Raw genomic sequence first — 12,564 nt, 5'->3', positions numbered from 1 at the left:
GTTTATGGCCAACTGATTTTCAACAAGGGTGCTAAGACCATTCAATGGGGGAAAGAATAGTCTTTTCAAAGAATGGTATTGGGACAAAAGGATATCCACATTCAAAAGAGTGAAGTTGAATCCCTACCTCATACTATATAAAAATCAACTCAAAATTGATCAGTGATCTAAATTTAACAGATAAAACCATCAAATTCTTTTTTTAAATCATCAAATTCTTAGAAGAAAACACAGTGTTTTAAAGATCATGAAAGAGTACTATGAAGAGGGTGAAAAGATAACCCAGAGAATGGAATAAAATATTTGCAAATCATGTATCTGATAAGGCTCTACTGTCCAGAATATATATATAAAAAAAAGTCACAGAGCTTGAATAGACATTTCTGTACAATGGCCAACAAAAAAGCCCATGCAAATATCTCAACATGATTAGTTATTAGGGAAATGCTTATCAAAACCATGAGACCACTTTATACCCACGAGGATGGCTATAATAAAGGGAAAAGAATAACAAGGGTTTTGAGGCTGTGGAGAAACTGGAACACTGGTACATTGCTTGTGGGAATGTACAAATGGTGCAGTCACTGCAGAAAACAGTATAGTGGTTCCTGAAAACATGAAACAGAATTATCCTAAGTACTAGCAATTCTACACCTAGGTATATTCCCAAACGAATTGAAACAGGTACTCAACCAAATACTTATAAACAAATATTCATAGGAGCACTATTCAAACAGCCAAAAGATGTCCTACATTTCTAACTACAGGTTGATAAAGGAATTGCCCTATATACATACAATGGAATATTATTCAGTAATCAAAAAGAATGAAGTGCTGATACATATTAATGGATAAACTTTAAAAACATTATGTTAAGTGAAAGAAGCCAGATAGTCACATATTTTATGATTCTATTTATATGAAACATCCAGAATAGTAAGTCCATAGAAAAAGAAAGCTGATTAGTGGTTGCTAGGGGCTTGGGATAGGGAAAAATGGGATGTGACTTCTTAATGGGTATAAGGTTTTATTTTTGGGTAATAAATATTTTGGAACTAGATATGTGCAAGTACATTGTAAACGTACTAAATTCCACTTTTTTTCCCCACTTCAAATGGTTAATTTTAATATATGAATTTCATTGGAATTAAACATTTTAATGTGAAAAAAGAAATGAGATACTATAAGAACCTGAAAACACTTTGGCTTGGTTTACTCTGTGGCTATTGCATACTTTAAGGGATTGAACTTTGCAGCAAAATTATGTATGATTTATATCTCTAGGATTTAGAAGCAAAAATCGTTTTGAAATGTTAGTGTTCAGGAAGTAGGGACAAAATGGAATTACTCAGCAATGAAGTCACAGCCAATGCATTTTATCACACTCAGAATACTTTCTTTGTACTATACAGCAGAAGCTCTTCCACTCTAAGTAAACTGGTCTAGTCCTTGAAAGTAAACAGATCGTGGGAACAGAGATACGGGAAATACCCAATCCTCTACTCACTAGGATCTAAGAAATCATCACATATTATTGACCTGGGAACAACTTCTGCAGACCTTCAAGTTTATCCTCTAATCTAATCCACTATGTACCATGTGGCTGAAGAAGAGTTCTATTACTCACAGTTTTTAAATGTATGGGGTTTCAGTGTCTTATCCACAGATATTGTGCATTTGTGTATATGGAAGGCTTTAAGAGATCAAGAAATGGCTAGCATTTTCATATGGCTGGTATGCACAGGAAAATGATTCTGCATCTGACCTTTTGATTTGAATATAAATATTATATGAAATAGGCTCATAAGGACTATGGCTTTTTGCAATAACAGCAGCATTAGTACTCACCATAAGAAAAAAGTACCATGGTTGGGGCACGCCATACCACCCTGGAAAGACAGTTTCTGTATACCAGGTCACAAGGCCATATAAGAAAGCATCAAGTAAAAGCATTAACAAAATATAGCCAAACATGAGATTATCCTCAAGGTTGACTGGTGTCCAAATGTTATCCCATCTAATACCAATTTCTGAAATAAAAAGGAGATACCTTAGATGACAGCTCTGTGAAACAGCAAAGGAAAAAGGTTGATACTCTAAATCCTGTCACTGTGAATTACCTATATGTTAATACCCTTATTATTTAAGTCATCTAAGAAAATGATGGAATATGTAATAATACTGGGTTCTTCTGACCTCCCTTCAGAATCTACAAAAATAAATAGGAATGACTGAGACAAGGTCAATGAATGAAAAATAATAACAAAAAAGGCAAGAAAAGAGCAAGCCTATTAGATCCATTTTTCTCTCCCTTCATACTAAATTCACATTTAAACTACCATCAGGGTACACAAATCTGGAAAAATATTCAACAGCACTAAGATGGATGCTAACCATAGAGCAGAATAAAAAGAGGTTTTGCTTAAATATAGGTCTGGGGCACCTGGGTAGCTCAGTTGGTTAAGTGTCAAACTCTTGATTTTGGCTCAGGTCATGATCTCAGGGTCATGAGATCAAGCCCCGCATTGGGTTCCGTGCTGGGTGTGGAGCCTGCTTGAGATTCTCTCTCTCCCTCTTCCTCTGCTCTTCTTCCCCTGCTCACACACATGCACACACACACACTCTCTCAAATAAATAAATAAATAAATAAATAAATAAATAAATAAATAAAATAAAGTTCTGATAGAAAGGAAAAAGAAAGTCATCCATAAAGAGTTATCCTTTGTTCTATTTCTTCTATTTCTAGACAGAGTGTAGCACAACTGAAAAAGCATGGAGGCTTGCAGTGAACTCATAATTCAGAGAAGACATTTCGTGAATATGGGTAATGAAACTTGCCCTTTCTTCAGCTTCAGCCTCCCTTTCCTATAGATGAGCACCATGAGAATATTTATCAACACTGTGACTTTGAAAAAGCTATAAAAAAGTAATAATTTAAGAAAAAGTATTTAGAATTAAAAATTATCAAAATGAAAGGCATTTTGAGAGGCAGTGAACAACAAATTAGAAACAAAAACAACAAAAAAGGTAGAATGCAAATTTTAGGAAGTCTGCTGTACCTTCAGAAATCCTCCCACCCAGAACACAACAGGAGTTCATGAAAGAGAAAATAATACAGAAAACAATAACTAAATAAACTGACCCAATAAAAAATAATTCAATTAGGAAACTAAAAAGTATACATCCTGTTGCAGACTAAGCCAATGAAAATCCCACATCTAGATAAATTCCAGTGAATTTTAATGTTTCATGTATAAAGAAAGAACAATGTAAGTATTCATACAGAAATCATATGTATATTCTTCTGACTGGCTATTCATTAGGCGTAGGTTTTTGTTCACCTTAATCATCTTCATTAATGAGTAAATGTAATGAAATTCCCACTAAATCCTGTAAGGTTTTTCACAGATTTTGATAAAGCGATCCTAAAGTTCAAGTGGAAAGCAAAGTGACAAGAATAAAGAACAAGTTCTGGGGATAAGAGTAACATATTAAGACTTGTTATAAAGCTATGAGCAAAATCATTGTAGTACTGAAACAAAAATAGAATAAAAGAGATCAAAAGAATGGAAAAAATCACCAGAAACAGATGCATGCATATATGGAAACTTGACATAAAACAAAGGTAGAATTTGAAACCAGTAGAGATCAACAAACTATCCAATAAATGATAGTAATAGCTTGATTTTCATATGGAAAATAAATAAAATTAGGTTCTTAGCTCAAAACCAACAAAAGTATCTACTCTGTGCTTACTGTTATTACAATAGCAATAGCAATAAAAACTAAGCTATGAATATCTTTTAAGATAGTATTTTTATATTGAAAAAATTATTTACATTAGTATGCATACTGTTTGAGCAAATATATGTGTACTATTATGGTGACAGCAAAAAATTGGAAACCACTTAAATATACATTGCTAGAGAACTAATGAATTATAGTACCTCTTCAAAATGGAATATTAAACAACTGTGTAAATAATTAGCATTTCTCTATGTGAGAAAAGGTCTAACATATTATTAAGTAAATAAAATAAGTAGTAGAATAGGTTTAAAACTACTTTATTTGAGAGTATAACTGGCGGCTTATTGTGGAGCAATGGGGAACTTCTAATTTTTCACAACTCAGATATTTTTTAGTTCACATAACTGCCTTTACAAAAAATAAACAAATCTAGGGATAAATAATTTGTATGAGATTTTCTTACTTCCTTACCCACTGTCCCACCCACGCTGTCTCAATTCCACCTTTCAAGGAATCAAACAGCAAAGGCAAAATTTGCAGGGCAAACACTTACGTCTTAATTCCAACTTGAGCAGACATCTAATCCCCAGTGCCAATGCAACATTTGAGCTGAGACAGGCAGCCACCTTCTTGGTGAGGGTCATCTGCCCGTAGAATTGAGTAATGGTATTAAATGGAAAGAAACTGGCAAAATATAGGAGACTTCCAGCAGAAGCAGCTAAACGGACTGAAAATAAGGAAATTATAAGGTCACTCACTCTAAAGCAATATGCAAAATAATGAATAACTTTTTCTACTATAGTATAGGGAATAGAATGTAAGCTCTATGAGGGAAGAGTATTTGTCTTTCTTTTTCATCCTTGTATCACCAATGTCTGGCACACAGTATGTGCTCCCTGAATACGTGTTAAATAAATGAATTAATTAACAGTTAATGTATAGGATATTTACAATCATTTAAACAAAGATTTATTCATGAGCACTTGGCTTGAGAAATTATAAATGCACATCATTATTAAAATTATTAATAATTATTAGGGTTTCCAGAGTTTGAAGCATTGGGTAGAATAAAAAGCTCTTTATGAAGTTTTAAACATATGCTTCCAATCTAAATCATGATGCCCAAAATAAAGAACAGTTGAATAAATTGCTAACTACTGAGAGTTGGATGTGGTTAGGTCCATAAGCATAGGATTCTATAGGCTAGAAAAAGAATTCTTGTTAAGATTATCACTGAGACGACATAAAATCAACATTGATGAAGAAAGTAAAAACACTCAAATCATGGTCAACTAATCTTCGACAAAGCATGAAAGACTATCCAATGGAAAAAAAAGACACTCTCTTCAACAAATGGTGTTGGGAAAACTGGACAGCCACATGCAGAAGAATGAAACTAGACCACTTTCTCAAACCGTATACAAAAACAAATTCAAAATGGATGAAAGACCTCAATGTGAGACAGGAAACCATTGAAATCCTAGAGGAGAACACAGGCAGTAACCTCTTTGACCTGGGCCATAGCAACTACTTGCTAGACATATTGCTGGAGACAAGGGAAACAAAAGCAAAAATGAACTATTAGGACTTCATCAAGACAAAAGGCTTCTGCATGTTGAAGGAAACAAAATTCAAAGGCAACCTATGGAATGGGAGAAGATATTTGTAAACAACATATCTGATAAACGATTAGTATCTAAGATCTATAAAGAACTTACCAAATTCCACACCCAAAAAACAAATAATCCAGTTAAGAAATGGGCAGAAGTCATGAATAGACATTTGTCCAAAGAAGACATCCAGATGGCTAACAACACATGAAAAGATGCTCAACATCACTCAGCATCAGGGAAATACAAATCAAAACCATGATGAGAAACCACCTCACACCTGTCAGAATGGCTAAAATTAATGGCACAGCAAACAACAACAGATGTAGGCAAGGATATGGAGAAAGGGAAACCCTCTCACACTGTCGGTGGGAATGAAAACTGGTGCAGCCACTTCAGACAACAGTATGGAGGTTCCTCAAAAAGTTAAAAATAGAACTATCCTACAACCCAGCAATTGTACTATTAGGTATTTACCCAAAGGATACAAAAATACAGATTCAGAGGGGTACATGAACTGTTCATAGCAGCATTATCAACAATAGCTAAACTATGGAAAGAGCCCAAATGTCTACTGACTGATGAATGGATAAAGAAGATGTGGTGTGTACACACACACACACACACACACACACACACACACACAAATAGTGGAATATTACTTAGCAATCAAAAAGAATGAAATCTTGCCCTATGCAATGATATGGATGGAACTACTAAATGAAACAAGTCAGAGAAAGCCAATACCATATGACTTCACTCATATGTGGAATTAAGAAACAAAACAGATGAACACAGGGGAAGGGGGAAAAAAAAGAGAGGGAGGCAAATCATCATAAGAGACTCTTAACTATAGAGAAAAAACTGAGGGTTGATGGAGGGAGGTGGGTTGTGGATGGGCTAAATGGATGATCGGTATTAAGAAGGGCACTTGCTGTGATGAGCAGGGGCTGTTATATATAAGTGATGAATCACCAAATTCTACTTCTGAAACCAATATTACACTATATGTTAACTAACTAGAATTTAAAAACTTGAAACAAAAAAATAAAGTTAATAAGGCAAACATAAGAAACATTCAAATTACAATGATATAAACTGTCTTTTTCTTTCTTTAAATCACTTTATTGAGGTATAACTGACATATAAAGAGCTGTACATAATGTAAACAACTTGATGAGTCTGGAGATAGGTGTATACCTCTGAATACTTGTGAATACATCAATCTATGCTATAAACATATCTATCACCTCCCAAAGTTTCCCTCTGCCCTCTTTACTTATTATTACTTTTTTTTGTAGTTTTTTGTAGTTTTTAATTTTATTATGTATTACCATACAATACATCATTAGTTTTTGATGTGGTGATCCACGATCCATTGTTTTCGTATTACACCCAGTGCTCCATGCAGTACGTGCCCTCCTTAATACCCATCACCGGGCTAACCAATCCCCCCTCCCCCCTCCCCTCTAAAACCCTGTTTGTTTCTCAGAGTCCATAGTCTCTCATGGTTCATCTCTCCCTCCAATTCCCCCCCCCATTTTTCCCTTCCTTCTCCTAATGCCCTCTATGTTATTCCTTATGTTCCACAAATAAATGAAACCATATGATAATTGACTTTCTCTGCTTGACTTATTTCGCTTAGCATAATCTCCTCCAGTCCCATCCATGTTGATGTAAAAGTTGGGTATTCATCTTTTCTGATGGCTAAGTAATATTCCATTGTATATATGGACCACATCTTCTTTATCCATTCATCTGTTGAAGGGCATCTCGGCTCTTTCCACAGTTTGGCTACTGCGGACATTGCTGCTATGAACACTGGGGTGCATATGGCCCTTCTTTTCACTACATCTGTGTCTTTGGGGTAAATACCCAGGAGTGCAATTGCTGGGTCATAGGGTAGCTCTATTTTTAAAATTTTGAGGAACCTCCACACTGTTTTCCAAAGTGGCTGTACCAACTTGCATTCCCACCAACAGTGTAAGAGGGTTCCCCTTTCTCCACAACCTCTTTAACATTTGTTGTTTCTTTCCCTGTCCATTTTTGCCATTCTAATTGGTGTAAGGTGGTATATCAGTGTGGTTTTGATTTGGATTTCCCTGATGGCTAATGATGATGAACATTTTTTCATGTGTCTGTTAGCCATTTGTATGTCTTCTTCAGAGAAGTGTCTGTTCATCTCTTCTGCCCACTTTTTGACTTGATTATTTGTTTTTTGGGTGTTGAGTTTGAGAAGTTCTTTATAGATTTTGGATACCAGCCCTTTATCTGTAGTGTCATTTGCAAATATCTTCTCCCATTCTGTGGGTTGCCTCTTTGTTTTGTTGACTGTTTCCTTTGCTGCGCAGAAGCTTTTTATCTTGATGAGTCCCAAAAGTTCATTTTTGCTTTTGTTTCACTAGCTTTTGGAGATGTATCTTGAAAGAAGTTGCTGTGGCCAATGTCAAAGAGGTTACTGCCTGTGTTCTCTTCTAGGATTTTGATGGATTCCTGTCTCACATTGAGGTCTTTCATCCACTTTGAGTTTATCTTTGTGAATGGTGTTAGAGAATGGTTGAGTTTCATTCTTCTGCATGTGGCTGTCCAATTTTCCCAGCACCATTTATTGAAGAGACTTTTTTCCATTGCATGTTTTTTCCTGCTTTGTCAAAGATTATTTGACCGTAGAGTTGAGGGTCCATATCTGGGTTCTCTATTCTGTTCCATTGGTCTATATGTCTGTTTTTGTGCCAGTACCATGCTGTCTTGGTGATCACTGCTTTGTAGTATAGCTTGAAATCGGGCAACGTGATGCCCCCAGCTTTTTCTTTTTCAACATCTCCTTGGCAATTCGGGGTCTTTTCTGATTCCATACAAATTTTAGGATTGTTTGTTCCAGCACTTTGAAAAATGTCATTGGAATTTTGATCAGGATGGCACTGAAGGTATAGATTGCTCTGGGTAGCATAGACATTTTAACAATGTTTATTCTTCTGCTCAATGAGCATGGAATATTTTTCCATCTTTTTGTGTCTTCTTCAATTTCTTTCATGAGTGTTCTGTAGTTCCTAGAGTATAGATCCTTTACCTCTTTGGTTAGGTTTATTCCGAGGTATCTTATGGTTTTTGGTGCTATTGTAAATGGAATTGTTCCTTTAATTTCTCTTTCTACAGTTGCGTTGTTAGTGTATAAGAAAGCAACTGATTTCTGTGCATTGATTTTGTATCCTGCCACATTACTGCATTGCTGTATGAGTTCTAGTAATTTGGGAGTGGAGTCTTTTGGGTTTTCCACATAAAGTATCATGTCGTCTGCAAAAAGAGAGAGTTAGACTTCTTCTTTGCCAATTTGAATACCTTTTACTTCTTTTTGTTGTCTGATTGCTGTTGCTAGGACTTCTAGTACTATGTTGAAGAACAGTGGTGAGAGTGGGCACCCTTGACGTGTTCCTGTTCTTAAGGGAAAGGCTCTCAGCTTTTCCCCATTGAGGATGATATTCGCTGTGGGTTTTTCATAGATGGATTTTATGAGCTTGAGGAATGTTCCCTCTATCCCTACACTCTGGAGAGTTTTAATCAGGAAAGGATGTTGTATTTTGTCAAATGCTTTTTCTGCATCAATTGAGAGACCATGTGGTTCTTCTCCCTCCTCTTATTGATGTGTTCTATCACAATGATTGATTTGTGAATGTTGAACCACCCTTGCATCCCGGGGATAAATCCCACTTGGTCGTGGTGGATGATCCTTTTAATGTATTGTTGGATCCTATTAGCTAGGATTTTGTTGAGGATTTTGGAATCCATATTCATCAGGGATATCAGTCTGAAATTCTCCTTTTGGATGGGGTCTTTGCCTGGTTTCGGGATTAAGGTAATGCTGGCCTCATAGAATGAGTTTGGAAGTTTTCCTTCTGTTTCTATTTTTTGAAACAGCTTCAGTAGAATAGGTATTATTTCTTCTTTGAATGTTTGGTAGAATTCCCCAGGGAATCCATCAGGCCCTGGACTCTTGTTTTTTGGGAGGTTTTTGATCACTGCTTCAATCTCGTTACTGGTTATTGGCCTATTCAGGTTGTCAATTTCCTCCTGTTTCAGTCTTGGCAGCTTATAGGTTTCCAGGAAGGCCTCCATTTCATCCAGATTGCTCAGTTTATTGGCATATAGTTGTTGATAATAATTTCTAATAATTGTTTCTATTTCCTTTTTGTTAGTCATGATCTCTCCCCTTTCATTCATAATTTTATTAATTTGGGTCCTTTCTCTTTTCTTTTGGATAAGTCTGGCCAGTGGTTTATCGATCTTATTAATTCTTTCAAAGAACCAACTTCTAGTTTTGTTGATCTGATCTACTGTGTTTCTGGTTTCTAATTCATTGATCTCTGCTCTAATCTTAATTATTTCTCTTCTAATGCGTGGCTTAGGCATCGTTTGTTGCTTTTTCACTAGTTCTTTAAGGAGTAGAGTTCGTTGGTGAATTCGGGATTTTTCTATTTTTTTGAGTGAGGCTTGGATGGCTATGTATTTCCCCCTTAGGACTGCCTTTGCAGTATCCCATAGGTTTTGGACCGATGTGTTTTCGTTCTCATTGATTTCCATGAATTGTTTAAGTTCTTCTTTGATTTCCTGGTTGACCCATACACTCTTGAGCTGAGTGGTCTTTAGCTTCCAAGTGTTTGAATTTCTGCCAAATTTTTTCTTGTGATTGAGTTCCAGTTTTAAAACATTGTGGTCTGAGAATATGCAGGGAATAATCTCAATCTTTTGGTATCGGTTGAGACCTGATTTGTGACCCAGTATGTGGTCTATTCTGGAGAAAGTTCCATGTGCGCTTGAAAAGAATGAGTATTCTGTTGTTTTAGGGTGGAATGTTCTGTATATATCTGTGAGGTCCATCTGGTGCAGTGTATCATTCAAAGCTCCTGTTTCCTTGTTGATTTTCTGCTTAGATGACCTGTCCATTGCTGAGAGTGGAGTATTGAGGTCTCCTACAATTAACATATTGTTATCAATATGACTCTTTATTTTGGTTAACAGTTGGCTTATGTAGATGGCTGCTCCCATGTTGGGGGCATAGATATTTACAATTGTTAGATCTTCTTGTTGGATAGACCCTTTAAGAATGATACAGTGTCCTTCTGTGTCTCTAATTACAGATTTTAGTTTAAAATCTAATTTGTCTGATATAAGAATTGCTACCCCAGCTTTCCTTTGAGGTCCGCTGGCTTGGAAGATAGATCTCCATCCCTTCACTTTCAGTCTGGATGTATCTTTAGGTTCAAAATGAGTCTCTTGTAGACAGCATATGGGTGGGTCCTGTCTTTTTATCCAGTCTGCAACCCTGTGCCATTTTATGGGAGCATTTAGGCCATTCACGTTGAGAGTGATTATTGAAAGATATGAATTAATTGTCATCATGTTGCCTGTGAAGACGTTGCTTTTATAGATTGTCCCTGTAAATTTCTGTTGTAGATCACTCTTGGGGTCTTTCTCCTTTTATAGAACCCCCCTTAATATTTCTTACAGGGCCAGCTTAGTGGTCACATATTCTTTCAACTTCTGCCGGTCGTGGAAGCTCTGCATCTCTCCATCCATTCTAAATGAAAGCCTTGCTGGATAAAGTATTCTTGGCTGCATGTTCTTCTCATTTAGTACCCTGAATATTCTTGCCAGGCCTTTCTGGCTTGCCAGGTCTCTGTGGATAGGTCTGACGTTATTCTGATGTTCTTCCCTCTGTACGTAAGGATTCTCTTCCCCCTAACTGCCCTTAAGATGGTTTCCTTGGGGGGCGCCTGGGTGGCTCAGTCGTTAAGCGTCTGCCTTCAGCTCAGGTCATGATCCCAGGGTCCTGGGATCGAACCCCGCATCGGGCTCCCTGCTCCGCAGGAAGCCTGCTTCTCCCTCTCACACTCCCCTTGCTTGTGTTCCCTCTCTCGCTGCCTCTCTCTCTGTCAAATAAATAAATAAACTCTTTAAAAAAAAAAAAAAGATGGTTTCCTTGGTTCTAAGATTTGCAAGTTTTACTATTACATGCCGGGGTGTTGGCCTGTTTTCCTTGATCTTAGGAGGGGTCCTCTCTGCCTCTAGGACTCGAATGTTTGTTTCATTCCCCAGATTAGGGAAGTTCTCAGCTACAATTTACTCAAATACATCTTCTAGCCCTCTCTCTCTCTCCACTCCCTCCGGGATTCCAATTATTCTGACATTGGAACACCTCATGGTGTCACTTATTTCTCTGATTCTATTTTCATGAATTCTGAGTTGTTTTTCCCTGGCCTCCTCTTTTCCCTTTTTATCTATTATACTGTCTTCCAGATCGCTTATTCTCTCTTCTGTCTCAGCTACCCTAGCTGTTAGATTATCTAGATTGGATTGGATCTCATTGATAGCATTTTTAAGTTCTGCCAATTCCCCTTTTATTTCTGCCCTTAGAGACTCTATGTTGCCATTAATTGATTTCTCCATTCTAGCCATTGTCTTCACAATTGCTAGCCTGAATTCCATCTCTGACATCTTGGTTTTATCTGCATCCATTTGTAAATCTGCAGCATAAGTCATAATCTCTGAGTCTTTTCTGTTTTGGGGGTTCCTCCTCCTAGTCATTCTGTTGATGGGTGTTTGAGGGAATGTATAGAATCCAAATTATTGACCAGAACCCAAGCAAGATGCACCTGTTTTCTAGGGACCTTAGGGTTGCTGGCCTCGTTTTCCCAGCCTGTCTTCTGCGGGAGGGGCCTGCTGCGCTGTTACTCAGGCAACCCTGTTTGGGTGGAGTTGCCCTGCGCCCCTGCGGCGGGGTATCGGCTCACTGGGAATCAGTCTTTGGGGCTTTTGTTCTCTGGCGCCTTTCCCTGGCGGCTTTCCGCGTCTCTTCCGCGAGTCAGAGCAGAAGAGACCGTTTCCAATCCTCTGCCTCAGAGCAGAGAGACCTCAGTCTGTTCTTCAGTGAGCTCTCCAGGCCACACTGTCTCCGTTTCTGTCCGTTCTGCTATAAACTGCAGTGTCCTGGGTTGTGCGTCCCTCTGCAGCGCTCCCAGTCCTGCCTCCAGGTTGGGGTACCTCTCTGCCCTTTGTGCTTCTAAAATTGCCAGCCGCTCCCAGAGTGCGCGCGCGACTCCGCCACTTGGGGTTCCGTCCTGGGACTGCAGTTCGCGTGCGCGCAACTCCACCACTCGCCGCTCGGGGTTTCCACCCTGGGGGTTGCAGTTCACCGGTGGGACCCTGGCGC

The 12,564-nt window shown here is 37.8% G+C and overlaps 1 protein-coding gene across 1 annotated transcript in view; it reads right to left on the bottom strand.

Annotated features, from left to right (window-relative positions):
- LOC110577498 (phospholipid-transporting ATPase ABCA3-like) overlaps positions 1–12,564 on the bottom strand; it is a 172,571-nt gene that overhangs the window by 135,941 nt on the left and 24,066 nt on the right. Inside the window, exons 8-9 of the mRNA XM_044915268.1 lie at positions 4,301–4,474; positions 1,849–2,030 (exon numbers count right to left, since the gene is read on the bottom strand). Coding sequence (XP_044771203.1) covers positions 1,849–2,030; positions 4,301–4,474 — 356 coding nt within the window. The remainder of the gene's footprint in view (positions 1–1,848; positions 2,031–4,300; positions 4,475–12,564) is intronic.

Source organism: Neomonachus schauinslandi, chromosome 5, assembly GCF_002201575.2.
Source record: "Neomonachus schauinslandi chromosome 5, ASM220157v2, whole genome shotgun sequence".
NCBI classification, from domain to species: domain Eukaryota; kingdom Metazoa; phylum Chordata; class Mammalia; order Carnivora; family Phocidae; genus Neomonachus; species Neomonachus schauinslandi.
This window is presented reverse-complemented; position numbering and strand designations above follow the sequence as displayed.